General features: G+C 42.7%; 1 protein-coding gene across 1 annotated transcript; it reads right to left on the bottom strand.

The window, feature by feature from the left end:
- Positions 1 to 12,531: 12,531 nt before the first annotated feature.
- opn8c (opsin 8, group member c) lies at positions 12,532 to 19,340 on the bottom strand. The gene is made up of 4 exons (XM_050058402.1): positions 19,171 to 19,340; positions 17,586 to 17,879; positions 16,419 to 16,750; positions 12,532 to 14,224 (listed from the first exon to the last, which is right to left on the bottom strand). The coding sequence occupies exons 1-4, from the start codon at positions 19,271 to 19,273 to the stop codon at positions 13,724 to 13,726; spliced, it is 1,230 nt and encodes a 409-aa protein (XP_049914359.1). The 5' UTR covers positions 19,274 to 19,340; the 3' UTR covers positions 12,532 to 13,723.

Raw genomic sequence — 19,340 nt, forward strand, 5'->3', positions numbered from 1 at the left:
CAAGACCTCGACCCCCCTGCTGTCCTGCACTGTAAGATGGTAGTAGAGAAATAATAGTTTGAGGGTTCTGCTGCGAACAAGCCGGGGAGCAGCTGCAGAGTGACGCCTCCTGTCCTGCAGAGTAGCTTCTTCTAAGTGGTGCTAATGAGGGGTACAACAATGGAGGCCTGGCTAGCACACAAAATAGGAGAGGGGGTTTTTGTGCCTGACCTGTACCCACAGTGCCACTCTGATCCGAGCCACCCCCCCAAAAGAACTGTACTCATCCCTCCCTCCATCTCTCCGTACCAGTCTGTCCCGTTCCGCTCCAGTGGGGCAGCTTCCTTCCATAATGAGATCACCGTGTGTCCCATCAGGGCCTTCTGCCTCGTCCCCATTTCCAGGCTAACAAGGGTGAGATGCCGTGACTGCCAGTGTCTCTGAAAAACAGGGACTCACAGATTCCTCCCATCCCCCCTCTGCACATACATGAATAGCTGCACACATAGAGAGATGTACTTTTAGAGTTTTTACAGTGACACTCTTGTTTAGCCAAGGCTAATATAGAGATGAAATTTAAGGGCTTGACTGACGGCAACAAGCAGGAGAGAGTTCAACAATAAGACACAGCACATATTTCAAGGTAGAAGTGTTTGACATGCATTTCTTAACTGAACACTTGTGATGAACTTTAAAGAGAGGAATCCATTGGTATTAACATTAAGCTAGCTTGATGCCATACTAGTGAATAGCAGAATGTAATTTTAGTTTAACGTGTCTTTAAAGCAGAAATAATCTTATTGTCTAAGTGCAGCGTAATCAGACAGAACCAGAGAGCCACAGTTTGTCTAAAAGTAAAGTGGCACAGTGCAATAACAAAGCGGCTCTGAGTGTTTGAACCAATCAGAGCCGGGTCAGAGACACACCTCCTGATCCACTTCCCACAACAAAAACACATGCAGGACACAGAGGAGGAATAACCTGATTTAAAGCGTATTTCAAAATATGTTTGGATTTTATGTTTAGGGTGGCAGTTCAAGTGAGAAACAACTAGACTTCTGCACCTCCTCTTGGTTCTTTAAATAATGCAGTTGGTGATGGGAGACAGTGGCCAGTCACAGGTCATTTCAAAGAGACGGTGTTTCTATTGGATGTTCTACAAATGCAGATGCATGTGCACTTCTCTTCGGTGAAAGCCTGATTAAATGGCAGAGAGAATCCTGCAAAGAAATTTGGTATTCCAGCTTTGGCGTCAACTACCTACACTGCAAAGCAACCCAAAAAGGAAGACGGACTCATCACACCAAGAGTCGGAAAGAGTATAAAAATATAATGAATGAAAATGAAAATATAACGTGTCAATATAAGCAAAGTGCTTCAGAGGTGGACAGAAAGTGTTGCTAATAGTTTAGCCTTCTGCTAACAGGAGAAATGAGAAAAAGGACAGTTTGTGAGGTATGGGAGTTCAAAGTTCTGATGGCCCAGGGAAAGAAACTGTAAGTCTGAGCACTGAGGTGAATAGTGAGTGACCAGGGTGGGAGGGGTCCTTTATGATTTTCCTCACTCTGCAGAGGCACTGGGAGTGGGAGATGTCCTCCAGGGAGGGCAGAGAATAGCCGATGCTTTTCTCTGCTGTGGAGATCACCCTATGCAGTGCCTTCCTTTCTACTGCCTTGCAGCTGGCATACCACACTGTAATACAGTATGCCAAGACACCCTCGATGGTAGATCGATAGAAAGCCACCGGCAGTTACTTCTTCAGGTCAACCTTACGGAACGGTCTCAAGAAGTCCGAGTGTTTGCTGACCAGGACAGGTCTTGTGAGATGTAGGTCCGAAAGAACTTGAAGGTGGAGACCCTCTCCACTGGGTCCCTGTTGATGCAGAGTACGACCGGTTCCACTCTGCGCCTCCTGAAATCGATGATCATCTCCTTTGTTTTATGGGTGTTGATTGAAAGGTTGTTCCTTGAGCACCACACTGACAGCCTCTGCATCTCATCCTGTATGCAGACTCATCTCCTGCGGTTATGAGGCCAACCATAGTGGTGTGTCATTAGCAAACTTAATGAGTGTGTTGCCGGAGTGGTTAGGTGTACAGCCGTAAGTGTACAGGGCAATGTAGTAATGTAGCTAGCATCAGTTAGAGCCAGGGCTTTACAGGCACAGACCTTCAGTCACAGCTCCAGCAACTCAAAATGAATCAGCGCAAAGTTAAGTGCCTGGGGTCTCATCCTGGATCGCTCTTACTCCCCACCGGTTCAGCAAACTTTCTGTTGCTGCAGTTACACAGGTTAGACCTGATGTGCTGCTGGCCGCCAGCCCACTGTGACACTGTGCTGGCTGAATTTGATGCGTTACAGCCACTGTTGGACGGTTCATCTTGGAGTTGCTGCCTGCTGTCCTCCTGGCGAAGCAGTCTACATTAGCAGAAAGTGCGGCGGAGGGAACATTGGGTGGCTCGCAAGCTAATTGTTGTCTCATTTGTGGCCTGATAAACAGAGAGAGGGAGAGAGCAGGGCAAGGAGGGGCTGAGTGAAGGAGCTGTGCCAACTCTCCAATGGAATAAGATTAAATCAATCAATGTACAGGAAACACTGGGTTACTGTATGAAGCACGTGCATATGCCCGTGGTCATCTGGTGGGAGGGGCTTATAGGACAGCTTATAGGGAAGAGCTGCAACAGGAAGGTGTATGTAAGAAACCTGCCTACCCCAGCAACAAGGAAAAAGTACAAATGCAATAACAAAATGTATCTGCCACTGTTAATGTTAACAAGAGGATATACAGCATGGATTCATACAAGTGAAAACTGTTTTGTAAAATGGATTATCAGCTTGAATAAAAGGTGACATTGATCCCATTAGGGAGAATCAGATAATATAATTCAGCAAAAGTACACAGCCGCAGTAAAACAGAAACAATACAAGTGGTGAAACAGATATGAAGTTATATAATCAGCTGCTGCAGTTTCATTTGAACAGACGTTATGTGGCAGATGGTATCTGGAGGCTGAAAGAATGTAATTGCTTGGGAAAGAATATTAATAAGGTGCATAAACTGAATGGATCTACATTGCTAATGGTCTAATTCAATGTTCCTAACCAGGAGCATTGGGAACCTCAATGTCATGGGTTGTGTTAGGACCCAACTACAACACACAGGAGAACAGGAACAGTTGGTAGTAATGTTTATTGTTGCAACTCAGCAGGTGCGGTGCAGGGTAGGCAAATAGCACACAGTATAGTTGTGTGTCTGTGGTGTTGTTTGCCCAAAACACACACTCAATAACAGGCAATGGTACCATGTAGGAGCAGACAGAGGATGTAGTTGTGGAGGCAGAAGATCTAGAACCAGGTAAGTAACCAATCCAAGCAGACGAATTAGTAGGGGGCAGGCAGAAGGTAGGTCGAGGTCAGTCAGAGGATCAAGAAGCCAGTAGTTAAGTACTCACAGAAGGCACACACAGTTGCGGATGAGGCGGACCACGGAAGAACCACAGGTAAGCAGATGGGAATACTCACATTGTGGCGTAATCGTCGGATGGTGACGCCAAGCAGCCACAGGCAAACAGGAACCAATGACGCAGAAACAGTCGGGAATCAAGCCTAGAGAGTCTTGCGTGAGTGGAGAAAAACAATCTGATAAAGAGTGTCTATGAGGCTGGGGGATAAGTGCTGGCTGTGAGTAATCAGGAACAGGTGAACTGAGTTGCCTTGATGAAGTGGGCGTGACTGATGCTGAGTCACAGGACAACCAGGGTGAATGGAAAAGGACTGAATGGGAGCTGGATGACTTGGTAGGAAGAGGAGGGCAGGTAATGCAGAACTGTGACACCCAATAGGTATCGAAAGATAAAGGGGGTTTTGAGACAATTAATAACAAGAACGAAATGTAGAAATTATATGACATAATCATCAGCATCATCAAACAGAATGGGGGCGCTAGAGAGCTAATGTCTTATCTAGGCCTAACCACTACATCGATTTTTACTAAACTTGGTAGATATGTAGAACAGGACGCCTCAAGGTGACTGGAGAAATTTAACTCTAATTGGCAACTGGGTGGCGCTATAACAACAGAAAAATGCTTAAAAATGGCTAAAATGCTACCGATAGCTGTGGCGCCCCCTGTGGCCCAATGGGTCTGTCCCACGTTTTTCTACTCACCGACGTGGTCAATCTATGTAAAACTGCACATAGGCACTGAGGATTGGCATAGGTAGAAGGTGACGAAGCTACCACTGGGTATGGACTAGTTAAGTCCACAATGGATCGTGTGATTACATCACAGACTCTGCAGCTCAGAGAGTTTCAGCTTCTTTCAGTGTTTCAGTGTCAGACAGTCAGACAGACAGACAGACAGCGAGACAGACAGGGTCTTTATTTCACCTGACCTGCGACTATTTGGACACAGTATGTAATCTCCAGTGGTAACTTGTCAGCGGGGGAACATTAAAACAAACAAACAGCACTTTTGCCTCTGTTGTGCTGTGAGTGTTTTGAGTTGGCCCCGATCCTGGAGGACTCCATTTAGTCTTGTTTAGAAAAATTAATGGTTTCCATCCAGTTGTCAAAAGCTCAGCGTGGAGCCAGTTCTGAGTTGGTCGCCTGTTTTCATGACTGGTTTGATCTTGGCTACTTTTACTCAATTATTGTCCCCACAGCAATTTATGATTTCACTTATGTTTTCTTTGATAGATCTACTTTTGAAACAGCTTTCTGTTTTGGAGAGGTGAGTGCGTGTTTGTGTTTTGACCGGCAGTGAAAACTCTGACTGATAGGCCTCTTTGCTGTCTCGTGCCCCAACGCGTTTTTTTCCTTTCAAAGATGAATGTTTGAACACACTAACAAAGCACAGCGCTGCCTTTGATAGCTTGTTGATGTACTTTTGTTGCTGTTTGCGTCACCATGGTAAAGTTCCTAATGAAACCCTGTGGCGCGGTTCATACGAAGAAATATAATTAAGCCTTGTTGATGATTTGGACAATGGAGAAAAGGCTTGTCAATGCAGCCTGTTGTCAGGAGGTTACGTAATCTGTAGCACATACACAAAGCCGGCTAAACTACTCTCTGCTCATCTCTGAAGACCCATCACAGCAGCAGTCTGACGCAGTGTATCTATTACCAGGACTTCAATCTGGTGCTTTGGTCCCCTGGAATTGAAATGTCACTCTTTGTCAAGTCCGTTTGATTTGGAGGTCTGCACAAGTGTTATTTGAAGCACGGAAGAACAGTTCTGTAAATAGATTCATGTCTGACAGAAAGCATTTCACACTCAGCAGTTTTAAAATTAGCTGCTGATGAAGGTGATCACATTTTATTAGCTTCATGTAAACCTGTGGTAATTGATGGGCAATATTGACATATTATTGCCTCATAAAATTATCATAGCGAATGTGTTAGCAAACAGCTGCTTTTTACCATATCGAGCGGCCACAGAGTGACATTATCATTCAGTTCCTTGTGTTTCTGGACACCTGATCAGTGTTAAATCAGTGTGTATGAAGGAAGCGGAGCATGAACAGCATGTTAGCAGAGGAGCATCTTCAGTACTGATAGGCTCGTTTGAGATGAACTGTGCCTCTCCTAGAAAGTAGACGAGATCAGGCAGCTGGAGCAGGGGGCGGTGACAAAAAGCAGGACAATCGGTGGAGGCAAACAAATCCAACAGGGATGAGGCAGAGGCAGAGTCAATCAACAGGATAAATCCAAAAAACAAAAAAGGACACATGGAAACAAAAGGCTGGAACACGAGACACACAAGGAGCTAAAACGAACAGGCACTGAGAGAAAACAAGACACACACTAAATACTGTGGTGAGTGGAAGGATAACGAGACACAGATGAGGCTGATCAGGGCGGGACAGACAATCAGACACAGGTGAGGTCATCAGAAGGGAGGGAAAACACACAGTTCCAGGAAGTGAAGTGATCTGATGTGAGTTTCAAAGTAAAACAGGAAACAACATGAATAAATAACATAAAAAGTTTAACCTAAGAAACTTGAGCTGTGACAGCGCCAATATTACGAGACCAAAAAGTCATGATTTTTTTACTCTAACGATTTTTCTGAGCTTTTGCACCACAAACGGGGAACTGAAGCCGCTATATCTCTCTCTTCAAAGCCAGACTCCATTGAGAAAAACAGTGATTTAATGTTGCTGAATACAGGAGCTGCTGGTCTACCGCTGCCTCGATCAGTTAGTTAGTTGTGTTATTGTGTGACTTTGGTGTTTCAAAGGGTTAGTTCAGATTCACCAAAGTTACGCAATAACACAAACTTACTGACTAACTGACTGAAGCTGTCATGGACCAGCACTTCCTGTGTTTAGCAAGCCAGAATTGTTGTTTATCTCAATGGAGTCTTTGTGGTTTTGATGAGAGCATAGATGGGGAACTGAAACTGTGAATGGCCTCCCTGTCAGAATGGACTGTCTCACAGTAAAGCTGTGAAAAAACAGTGTACAGTTAAACTGTTTATTTGAGGTGGAACAGTTTTTATGGTGCTAAAATACTTTCTTCTTCTTGCTGCCCTCTCTACAGCAGTACGTTGTTTAGCTTCTGTGCCGTCTCTTGTCACTTCTCCAAACTGGAAGTGAGCCTACTGTATGTAATAGATGGACTACTGATAAGTACCTCATACAACAACGCTTTAGAAAATCCAAACTATCCCTTTTGCAAGCTAAAAAGCTCCATACAGACGTGCAACCCTGTCTCTCCAAAGTCGTCGAAACCCAGCGTCAGACACCGATGAGAAAAGACGTCCTTTAACGTTGGCATGGTCAACCTTATATTTCAACACATTCTCACTCCGGCCTCGTCACATATTAACATTTCCATGTCCACATACGACGTGAAAAGTACCCTGGGTGTGTTGGTTGTTGACATCCTAGGACACTGTGTCAAGTTCTGCCTGTTACATGCATTGTTGTCTTTCAAAGTACACTTAGGTTTTCACAGGAAATTTAACGTTTACATACAGTCTCTTTCAAAATAAATGCACAACGTCGGTACAACGCTGAACAGGGTTTGGCATTACAATCTTGTGGGACGTGAATATCAGTCACCCACTGCCCCACTTGCGCCACCTTAACTTTCTTCCTTGTCCCATTGCGTTTTCCCTCTGACGCCACCAGACACTGTTACACTATAACAGCAACCGGCCGCGTACCATGCCGACGTTAAAGGACGGCTTTTTTCGGCGCAGGGGGACACGTGACAGGACAAGGAGGAAGGTTAAGGTGGGGAAAGTTCGAGTGGGGCGGGAGGGAGCTGTGGTGCATGGGTCCGACAAACAACAATCTTCACCTGGGAGGGTGGTGTTCGCTTTCCCTAAGATTATAAAGCCAAACAAAAAAATGTCAATTTGCAGTGTTATACTGACATAGTGCGTTTTTTGAAAGAGACGGTATGTAAACGTCAAATTTCCTGTGAAAACTGAAGTGTATTTTGAAAGAAGACAATGCATGTAACAGGCAGAACTTGACATGGTGTCCCAGAACATCAACAACCAACACACCCAGGGTACCTTTCACCTTGTATCTGGACATGGAAAGTCCATGACCAAGAACGTAGATATGTGACGAGGTCGAAGAAAGTGTTGAGAGGTGAGATGACTATGGTTCATCACTACGGCTGACACATTACATGTCATCCTTTAACCTATTGTTATTAAAAAATAGAAAGAAATAAAGTAAATCATCAAGAATACAGAACAGTTGTCACCATTCAGATAGATGTTTAAGTCTAACACAGTGCAGTTCTGATTAAGCTCTTCCGTCACTCACATAAACGCACTCTGTAAATGTCTAATTGAGGCCACAGCGGACTACAAGGAGCTCATTACACAGTGAGAGCACCGGACAAATTAATCAGCCTCTCATTAACATGCATGAAGCTGTTAAATAACTGAACATTAAGAAATGAGAGGGAAGTGATTCTGCTCTGTGGGGGAATTTTCTTTCTTTTCTTTCTTCCCATTTGAGCAAGCTGTTAAATTACCAGGCAATCAGACGACGGACTGAATAGAAATGTGAGAATATTTAGAAATGTTGTACCATTTAATCCTAACAATCAGAAGAGAGTGGTGCACAGGAGTGGTTTGTTTTGAACAGTTTATTATCCTCAGCTCAAATGGATTTAACATCATACTGCAGTACTGTTTTTATTTAATTTAAATATACATCTTGTGTGAGTGTTTTCAGTTTCTGCACATTATAGAAACATTTTCAATATTTCAACATCACAAGAGGACATCTGAGTGTTAGAAAAATAACGTTTTATGGCTACAGAGAGCGAGAAAAAAAACATGAGGACAAATTGCACAATTTTCTTTTAATATCCAAGAGCTAAATTCAAACAGCGTAAGTGGTCAAATAAAATGCTTGACATTATGTGTGAGTAACATCAGAGATAAGACTCCCAGCTCGTGAAATAATGTACTTTTTCATCGAAAGGAAACACGCCAGAGGCACAAACAACAGCTAAACATCATAAAAATGATGGTAAATTGGTTCAGATTCATTTTAAAAACGTCAGACAGAACATTATATATCTATGCATACTAATTCAACGTACAGTCTTTGCTACAGGTACAGACTGGACACCAGAACAACCACAGCGTGTTCAGAATATGACAACACAACACTCACTGAACCAGCATGATCGCAGAGGAGTTTAAGGCATCATAACTTTCAGCTTTAAATATCATTTAAAAAGCATAATAGAGCGAACTCTATTGAAGTGGATCTGCTGTTTGATGAGAAGGTAGCTGCAGGATTAAATCATAATGAGGATGACGAGAACAAAAAGCAGGTGAAGAGAAATTCAAAGACATCATTAATGGCAGTGTTTAATATAATGTGATGTCGCTTCACTTGAGCAGAGCAGGGTGCTCGAGCTGAATTGTTTCATTTGAAATTGATCTCAGTAGTCGTACTTACTGTGCCCTTTACTTATTTATTAATATGCAGTGATTTACTGAAACATTTGATGACAATATAAATAATTAAAAAGCAGCATAAATAATGCACAAACCTGATGGGAATGTTGAAAGGAGCCTTTCTCTGGGCAGAGAGTTTGACTTGTCATAACGGGAACAAGACGAATTTCATGCAGCTCTGTGTACTCAGTGCCACGTTCATGTCAAATGGGATGGATGGGAGAGATTACTGCGTTTATGACTTCCTAACATTCACGTTATCAAGACGGTTTTATGAGTACAGAGTTTTATACACTCAAATAAAAAATGATTAATGGGATTAGTGGATAATTCCAGCATAGTTTTCCAGCATAAAAAAAATTATATATCAACACAATTTTTGGATGAATATTAAATTCATTCAACTTAGTTAAGTTTTTTGAAAATCATGTTGGTTGTACTTAACTAATTCACCTTTCGCTAAGCCCCGCCCCTTTGTGGTGGTACAACAAGCTGTTGGAGTAAGCATGGAGCCCACACTGTAACTAACTGCACTCCCTGAAGACATATTATCAAATTTATGGAAAAATGAAACAGTGATTCCAGAGAGAAGCAGACAGAGGGGTCTACAGTCTGTGTTTGAAGGATATATCCAGGATGTCAAACTGACTCAGCAGCAACAACAGGTTAAAAAGACAAAGATAGTTAGAAGCTAAAGCCGAACTATAGGCTACAGATCACAGTGTAAAAGTGAACCACCACATCACTGCTGATCGCCACACAAGACAATGAATATAAAGGGAAACTGCCGATATTAAACCAGCTGTGTGGCATCGCAGTGTGTGCAGATGAACATCGCTGCACAACGTTCATCGTTCAGCAAAGTTTCCCTGCTTCCCTTCACTGGTTCCTGTACAGCAGGGTCAGTCTTTTTTTTCACTGTTATAATCATTAAAAAGCAAAAGCAGCATGTGTATACATTCAGTAGGCTATATCTTCAGTAGCTAGCTAGCTAACCCTACACTTTTCAGGGTTTGATTTTGGTTTTGGAACAGGGAAGAAATGTGTATCTTTTTCCAGCCTCTCCAGGTAACGAGTATCATTAATACAGGACGTGCCCCAGGCACAACACTTAGCTCCAAATCCACAAAACCAGCCTGAAAATGAAGGAAATCTCACAACACTTAGCTCCAAATCCACAAAACCAGCCTGAAAATGAAGGAAATCTGAAACTAGAGTCAATGGAGCACAGCTGTGTTGTTGTCCGACCCTGGTCTGAGCCGGCCTGATGCTACATTATGATTGGCCAGGCTGCGTTCATGGGGCGGCACTTAGAAAAGAGTCAGTTCCTATAACTTTGATATGACATGAACGCAGCAGGAGGAACAGCAGTACTTTGTGCTAAATGTTTTGCTACATGCCGACAAGCTCACAACGACAATGCTAATATGCTAATGATGCTTATCATATTAGTTTAGCATGTTAGCATGCTAATATTTGTCATTTCACACTAAATACAAAGTACAGCTGAGGCTGATGGAAAGAGTCAGTTTATAAATGATCATTTCAGTCACTGAGATTCATCCTGAGGGGAGCATGAATATCGGTTTCATTGTAGTTCATCATACAGTGAAAAGTCGGGGGGATCGCTAAAGTCAGTAGGATTCATCCTCTGGGGATCATGACTGTCCATACAACATTTCATGGCAATCCATCCAATAGTTCATAGTAATTAACAGACATGCTGCCAGCTAGCGTGGCTAAAAACACACTAACATTAACAATGGCTCTGCTCCATTTAGCTGCACCTATAGACCACAACAGTGATCCAGCATGCTGAATATCACAGCCCTGCGACTCATACACCTTAATGGTATTCAGCCGTTACTGACATCATCATCACCTGTTTGTAACAAATGATAACAGAAAGAAAAAGTTGATGTGAAGAATTTAAAGTCTGCATAACATGTAACATAAATGATATTTGCATGTAACCAGTGATTACAGTCAGCCCTGTGGGGATGAAAAACTACTGTCCAGCAGTCCGGTGCACTGTGGTACCGTGGGGTTTGTTTTGCATCAGTGAAAACATGGCAGAAGGCAGTGACAACTCAAGATTTTTCAGTCTACCAAGAGTACTACATCTTAAGTGTGGTTCTCCTGTCTGCAATGTGCAAAATGTTCAGTTACCTCTCACGTAATAAACGCCATCTTTAATGTTAAAGGTCCCATATTATGCTTATATTCAGGTTCATACTTGTATTTTGTGTTTCTAACAGAACATGCTAACATTATTTTTCTCAGACTGTCTGTCTGAATATACCTGTAATCACCCTGGCCCTCATTTATCGGTCCATATTACAAACCAGTGCAGATCCAAACATAGAACTCATCTTACATCAGGGTTCGCGTGCAAATCATGAAACGTTCTTATCTTGCCAATCACAGCATAGGAATGATCAAGTGTTGATAACTGTGGCGGCTGAAAACAATCATCATGTACATATCCTGCCTGAATATATTCTCAGTTTAGAGGCCTCACTTCGACGTGGAGAGACATAATACAGCCAAGAAGAGAAACATTTCTAAGATTAAAATTAGAAACGCAGATGTCCCAGGTTTAATTTAACCAACTGGTTTTATCTGGCAGCCTGAAAAGTTCCATCTAAGGAAGTCTGAAAACACATTATGGAAAGAAATCACTGCTGCAGTCAACAGCGTTGGACAGTCAGCTTCTAGAATGGAATATTTATTCTATACATCCATGACAAGGACCAACCTATAGTCTACATATCATAACAATAAAGCCCATATATTATATTATACTGATATTGTAAGCTTATAATTGACCTTGACCAAGGAGCACATGGCCACGTGTATTGGGTCTGCTTCTATTTCGACCATAACAAGTGGCAGAGTAGACTTCTTTTTAATGATGTTATAATGATAGATGATATAAACAAGCTTTGGTTTGTCATTTTGTCAAACATTTCAGATAGAGCCGGGCACGACTGCGGTGTTCATACTTCGATCAGCCTGGAGCCAGTCCCACAGAAAGAGGCAACTGCCAGTTGTTATAGAGAGAGCACATGTCTTTATGGCCACTATACATTTTAAAGATGATTCATATATGGCTGCAAATACTTAGATGTCAGTCAGAATATAGTCTAATAACAATTCTCTGCACCACAAGTTCACGCTGACTCAAACCTGAGTACAGGAGTTGACACCTGACATGAGATTTGATCGTAGCCTCTGCTCACGTCCACGTTGATAAATGCCGAGCTTTGCGTGGCAGTGACCGTACGCCCAGTTTTGTGCCATACGTTCCTTTAATAAATGTCTTAAACACTCTGTTATAGATTTCACTGGAATTACATTGTTAGGCAGCAGCTTGGGTCCATGTTAACTTCCTGTCAGCTGATGTCATTCACAAACACTGGAAAACATTCAGACAAGAAATAACAAAGGACCCACTTACAATGTCTGTGTTTCAAACAGTCTATATTTAGAGTAGTTGTGACATCACAAAGTCACAGAAATCCTGGCTGCTTTTTTAAAAGCATATTTTCTGAATATAGACTGTGTGCATTTCCCTGTGGAGTGAGCCTTATGATACTTTCACAGTATTTATACATCACCTGTACCTGCTTTACTTTTAAAAAAAGACATGGAAATCTGCCTTTTCACAATATGGGACCTTTAATTTCATATGTGACATAGGACATTGGCTGTGTTATTATTTCAATGTTCATGAAAACAAAGTGAAAAAAAACTTGGTGAAAGGGTTTCAGTGCGTGTATCAATACTTTTTTAATGGACTGCACTTGTATAGCACCTTTCTAGTCATCCGACCACTCAAAGCACTTTTTACACTACGAGTCACATTCACCAATTCACCCACACACATTCACACACTGGTGGCCGAGGCTACCATACAAGGTGCCACCTGCTACTCAGTTGTTAACACACTCACAGCCATCGGGAGCAATTTGGGGTTCAAGTATTTAACAATTCTGATAATACCGATAACCATGATCATTTTGGTCACTTTAATCCTGATGTGTTAGTTTTCAGGTAAGACGTGTGCAAATGATGCACAACTGTGTCTGTTTGCATCTAGGCTACAGACCGAATCAAAATGTTTTTTTAAAGTAACTTCCAGGTAAAAAAAATCCTTGCATCTCATACAAAAAAAGCAAACGTTGCCTCAATAGCTTAGTTTTTAGCCACCTTTAAAAAGGGCCTACCAAAAAAAAAAAATAGTACCAGTTTTAGTGTACGCTATATATGGAATATTTTCATGGCTTTACTTTTCTAACGGGGAATTCAAGCCGTTATACCAAAGCCATCAGACTCTGTTGACAAAAACAGCCATTTTACACAGCAGAACACACTAGTTGCTGGTCTACTGCAACACCATTCGGTCCATGTGTGAGGTAAAGCTGAGCAAATATTCACATACAGTGTACACTTACACTGATAAGCAGAAACGTCAGATAGGTCAGACCGCTGTGTTTAACCGTATGTCTGTAAACGTTACAGTTACGGCTGAAAATGATTGTTGTTGTTAGCGGGATGTGATGGTGATTCAGTCTTTAACACTGAATATAACACTGAAATGACAATTTCAACTTGAGTTTTGTTGCATAAAAACTAAAAAAAATACTTTCATTTACAAAATGAGCCACACGGACCGCGATTAATATCTGAGCGTCTTCACTGAAACAATACAGGACCAGACATTTTGGTTGATGTCTGTCCACAGTTGGACCGCACTGCCCTTGAATCATAGACCCTCATGTTAACAGTGATGGTAAGAGTTCATATGGAGACAGGCAGGGAGCCTTTGGTGCGTTTACTGTCCAAGTTGCTGGGGGCCTCCTTCGACGCCGACCCCCAGCAGGTGTACACCGGCCTGCTCAGGACACGGTTGCTGCTGGGGTGCGTTACTTTGCTCTTGCTCTTGCTGTGAGTTCTGTCCTGAGACAAATCAAAGGTTTTCTTTTGCACGTAGCGTCTTTCCTGGAGCTGAATGTGGATGGGGTGTTGGTGGCCCGTGGCGATGTGGACGGCGCCCACACGGTTTCCGCCCAGTTTGGGCCAGAAAGAAAGGAGCAGGCAGCGGAGCTCCTGCTGGAAAGTCTTGTTAAAGTAGAAGTAGATGAACGGGTTGTAGACGTGGGAGCTTTTGGCGAAGAGGGCGGGGAACACGAAGCCCTCAGGAGCCATGTAGTGGTTCTCCTTGTTGAATATGAAGAGGAAGGACACGACAGCGTACGGTGCCCAGGCAATCACAAAACCCAGGCTGATGCAGAAAAACATCTGGAAGAGGAAGTAGCACATTAAGGGCATTAGTACACTGGAAATACGTCAGCGCTGCAAAAACAGAAACTCAATGAATCATCTCTTGTGATGCGCACCAGTAACAAAGGGGTGTAGACGCATAAAGTTTCCTGGGATACAACAAGAAAACCAAAGCAATGGTCATGTGTTCAAGCAGCCTAAAATAAATCCTAGTCTCTTAATGTGAATGAGTGTCCCCTCTGAAGAAATGTTGATCACATGTTCAAATGACTTAAAATGATTGTTTTCAGTGGCAAGTGAGGAAACTTTGTGTTGTTTCATCGCTCTGAGTGACGTCTGCAGCAGAAGCTTGGTGTGTTCAAAGGTGTCTGACCTGTAGTCACCACAGCCTGGGGTTTATATTCAGTCTCTCGAAAACTTCAGCTGTGGTTTCTTTGGACCACAATTACAGTCTTTTGCTACAGTACCCCAAATATTCCTCTGATCTTTGCTCTTTATACACTGAACAAAAATATAAATGCAACACTTTTGTTTTTGCTCGCATTTTTCGTGAGCTGGACTCAAAGATCTAAAACTTTTTCTATACACACAAAAGACCATTTCCCTCAAATATTGTTCACGAATCTGTCTAAATCTGTGTTAGTGAGCACTTCTCCTTTGCCGAGATAATCCATCCCACCTCACAGGTGTGGCATATCAAGATGCTGATTAGACAGCATGATTATTGCACAGATGTGCCTTAGGCTGGCCACAATAAAAGGCCACTCTGAAATGTGCAGTTTTCCTCAAAGTAAACCTATTGTTGTCTGGGACATGTGACAGAAGTTTTTAAACTTTAGACTGGAACCTAAACAATCTCTATCACATCATGTTCTTCATCACAGCCTCACATCTACCTGTATTATAACATGAAAGTGTGGAGCTCCAGGCAACATTTTGGTCAGTGTCATTTAAAAAAAGATGACGTGCAGCTGTCACCCAGGTCAAATGGAGCGACACCTGTGAGCTAGTTCAGGCACTCAGCTCGAGCTGCACTGATTCATACACACACATCATACGTCTCTCTCTATATGTCATCTGCAAAACACACCCTCCCAATCTGGCTGGGTTAGCTGCACCCAGCCAGATTGGGAGCTGCAGAATCTTCCCAGCTCTCCCTTTGCATTGTCAATGCCACTGCTGTCTTACCCAGCATCCACCTGCAGGCTCCGGCTAAGGGAGGAAATATTTAATCATCACTCCCCAGTATCTCATATAAACATATCTGCCGGGAGCGATGAGGCCGGAGTCTAGACGCCAAACTCTAACTATGTTCTGCTGTTGAAATAAACCTTAAAAACGTGAGTTGTCTGACTGAACTGGTGTTCAGGACGGGGACAGGGGTAGTGAAAAGGGTTTGTTTCTTCTCCAATTTTTCTTGGGGCTTTGTGGATTGTTTTCAATGCGTCCCATCTCCAACATGCCCATTAATGTGCAGAAGAAACTGTGTGGAATAATTCATCACAATGACATGTTTGATGTGCGCATAAGGGGGTCTGTGGTTATTTCACAATAGTCTGATGCTGGTTGCACAAAATGTAAGGATCTGCTGTGCGTAACTGCTGTTCAACAGTGCGTAACTTCACTACAGTTAGAGACTGCACCTGAAACAGACACCTGCAGCCTTCAGATGGCTGTTAAGAGAGACACTGGTGCAAAGGAAAGGCCTTCAGTATAAAACTAAGGCGCATAAGAGATCACAAGGGTTGATATGTTAAAAAGAACCCTCCTCAGCACCTGTAAGCTATTAAGGCGATAACAACCAAAACTCGTCCAAACTCTGTGAAAGAATTGTCATCTGGCTTTATACCTCCCCAGGACTAAACCCAAGCCAGGGCCTATGGTTGTGATTTTGTTCAGATTTATCTTAACCTTGAGCCCAAGAAGAAGATGAGACAGAACATTTTGAGTTGTAATTTGCTCATAAAGACTTGTGATTTGACTTGGATCTGATGGTTCTGAAACTTGGATTAGAAATGCACCAAACAGCTGGTAAAACAGGTTTGATATGCACTGACACCACAGCTGTTTGTTATATTTTTGGGGGTAAGTCTCCAAGTAAACCAGGTAAAAACTTGAAGACTTGAGTTCAAGAGTATGTCTCAAGTTCTTATCTATATGTCTGGTCCGGGCAAAGAAGTAGTACCCCCCAAAAACGTCTTTGTTAGCTCACCATTGACAGTCGTTTTTCAGTGTATCTCAGATTGTTGCGGATGCCTCTCGCAGACAGCGAGTACGAGAAGCGGGACAGCTTGTAGAGGATCTGACACTGGGACACCACGATGAGGAGGACGGGAACCATCGTGAAGCAGGCGAAGGAGCAGATGACGTAGAAGGCGTCCTTGACCGAGGTATGGTAACCCCTCCAGGCGATGGTGCAGGACAGTCCATAAGGCTCAGGGACGTACTCGCCCCAGCCGAACAGAGGGAAGCTGGACCACACGGTAGCCACAAACCAGATGGCACAGCACACCAAGCGGAGGTTAGTTCCTTCCAGCCACACAGCTGTGAAGAAAAACTTTTGTTTATTGAAGAGAGAGGGTTAAGGTTAGAGAGAGCGTTACAGAGGCTAAATCCAAAATAAGGCATCAGCTGAAAAACAGCCGACAAGAGCCAACAGTGCGGGGCACACCGCAAAAACTGGGGCTGCAGATGGTGTGAAACTGACCTAACAGCCAGTCGTCAGCTTGGTGTGTGAGGACCATGAGCTCAGCACCAAGACTGAAAATACAGGAACTGCTAACCAGGCTCTGTCCAAAGGTAAAAAACATCCACCAGCAACACCTTTTACGCTCACTCACTGTGTCTTTTGTTAAACCTGTACAAAAGTCCAACGAAAGCACTGCTGCACTCTGTCTGTTACATGAGGTGTAGTAACCCATGGAGCCTTCATGTGTTAGGTAGAGCACCACCCACTGCTGGTCTATAGCTCCCTCTTCCACTGTAATACATAATTTGTTGATTAGAGGTGCGCGCAGGCAGAGAAAGACTCGCTGTTACCCACTGTGCTCCCAGTGGTTTGGATCTTTACGCACAGATATGTTCATCTTACAGTCCATGACATTCATGCCTTCTTATCAAATTTTGTGTGTGACGATGCACTCATTAATTTTCATGTCATCTCTGAGACGTTGACGGAAGGAAGATAGAGAACGTGCTCTCTGTCTTACACTGCTTCAACCACACATGAAACAATTTAATTGACCTTTGTGGGAAGCTTTGGAAAAAGATCATCCATTGCAGAAAAGATGCAACTACCCTACAGAATAAAAGACTTTTATCTACCCTGCCCTTCAGGAGCCATCAGAGTCCTTGAGCTCAAGGAAAACACGTCTCTCACCGTACACCAGGCTGTAGCAGGTCTTCAGGTAGCGGATGATGCTGATGGCGGTGATGGTGAACATGCCGCACAGGCCGAAGATGTAGCAGCCGAGGCCGTAGTACACACACGTGACGTCTTCTCCCAGCCACGTGTGGCGGAAGGAGGACACGATGGAGAGCGGGTAGAAGCAGATGCAGCAGAGGAAGTCGACCACGGCCAGGTTGACGCAGAGGAGCTCTGAGCCCACCATCTTCTTCCTCCTGCGGTAGCAGATCACCAGAACCAGCCCATTGCCCAGAACAGAGAGGAGAACTGGAGAGGAGACGATAAAAGCTAATGAACTTTTTGGCCACTTGGACAACAATATACTGGAAGATTAACATGTTATAAGGGGAAACAGACTGATGAAAATTAAATTTGATTTGATAGTACTTTTTTTGTGAAGCTATCTTATACTTAACAAAGCTCAGTTTACACTGCAATAACCACATATGAGATACACAGCCTATGTAGCCTTGATTCAGTGTACCATGCATCTCTACGTTTTATTACTCATCACTGCATTCTTTATGATCGTTGGGTTGGATGTCATTGACCCCTCACAGACAACAGCACTGGTAGATTTTTATCTATAAAGCAACATTTGGCAGACTTCCAGCTTACCTCTGCTCCCTGCTGTGTGTCAGCTCTGGTAGTTAGCAGCTATGCTCCTCTAAGTGGTTCCTTTTTAATGTACGCCGAGTTGTAACAGATCTGGGGAACATTTCCTACTCTAAAATTAGAAACACTAACATCCATTGATGCATTTAAGGGCATCACACAGAAAGTGGTGACAGATACATGTGCTTGTTTCTCTTGAGGGGCCACTATGTTTGAATAGTTGTTGTTTGATTGTGGATTTTTGTAGCCTATTAAATGTTGTATTTGTTGCAATTAAATGTGTTTCAATTGGCTGTCTCTCTTGTAAGAGATCTTAAGTCACAATGACACTTTCTGGTTGAATAAATTAAAATTTTAATTTTAATGCATGCATGAGGAAATTAATTTAAAAGAAAGGAAAAATACACACGACAGATGAACGCAAATATTGCAGAAAAAGGTTAATTATAAATTAATAATGACACTTTATCTTTAGTACATATATAGAAAAAACAAAATATTCAAAATAATATATATATTGCTAATAAGAATGTAATATATCATAAAAGAAAGCAGCAAACAAAATTAAAAAATAATAAATATAACAAATAAATAAATACACAATGTACACATTTCATCTTAAAGTCCTATTTTTCCTGAAAATTACTGCTTTTTCACTGATTCCAAATAAAACCAGTTTGTTTCCTGTATTTCAGCAAACTAGCATCATTTCTATATTTCTTGTTAAAAGAATAAGTCGGATTTTTCGCTTTAAAAAAAGTAAAAGTGTATTTGTGTTCAGTTTTAGCTGAAAAAAACACATTTTCTAACTAATAGGTTATATTTTTCTCTCAGGCTACATGTGTCCACTAACTTTACAGGCTCAGTGTTTAATATAAAGTGAGATATAGATGCACAGAGAGCGGATGGATGGATGGATGGATGAATGGATGGACGCACGTACCGACGGAGAGGATGGCCAGTCCCACACATATGTCAGCAGCGGGGGTCAGTTTGGAGGTGAAGGCAGAAATGGTCCGGTTGTCATCAGAGGAGTTCAGAGGCATTGGACGCAGCTGATGTTGCTGTTGCGGGTAAAATCCAGACTCTCATAACGAGATGTGTGCACGGAGC

This window comes from Epinephelus moara, chromosome 12 (assembly GCF_006386435.1).
Source record: "Epinephelus moara isolate mb chromosome 12, YSFRI_EMoa_1.0, whole genome shotgun sequence".
Taxonomy (NCBI): domain Eukaryota; kingdom Metazoa; phylum Chordata; class Actinopteri; order Perciformes; family Serranidae; genus Epinephelus; species Epinephelus moara.

What these genes read in the sequence shown, in the direction of transcription:
- opn8c (XM_050058402.1), bottom strand. Translation starts at nt 19,273, where the DNA reads ATGCCTCTGAACTCCTCTGATGACAACCGGACCATTTCTGCCTTCACC. An exon ending in ACTGGCCATCCTCTCCGTCG is followed by an intron (nt 17,880 to 19,170) that starts GTACGTGCGTCC and finishes TCTCCTCTCCAG; the next exon opens with TTCTCCTCTCTGTTCTGGGC. An exon ending in CTGCTACAGCCTGGTGTACG is followed by an intron (nt 16,751 to 17,585) that starts GTGAGAGACGTG and finishes TTTTCTTCACAG; the next exon opens with CTGTGTGGCTGGAAGGAACT.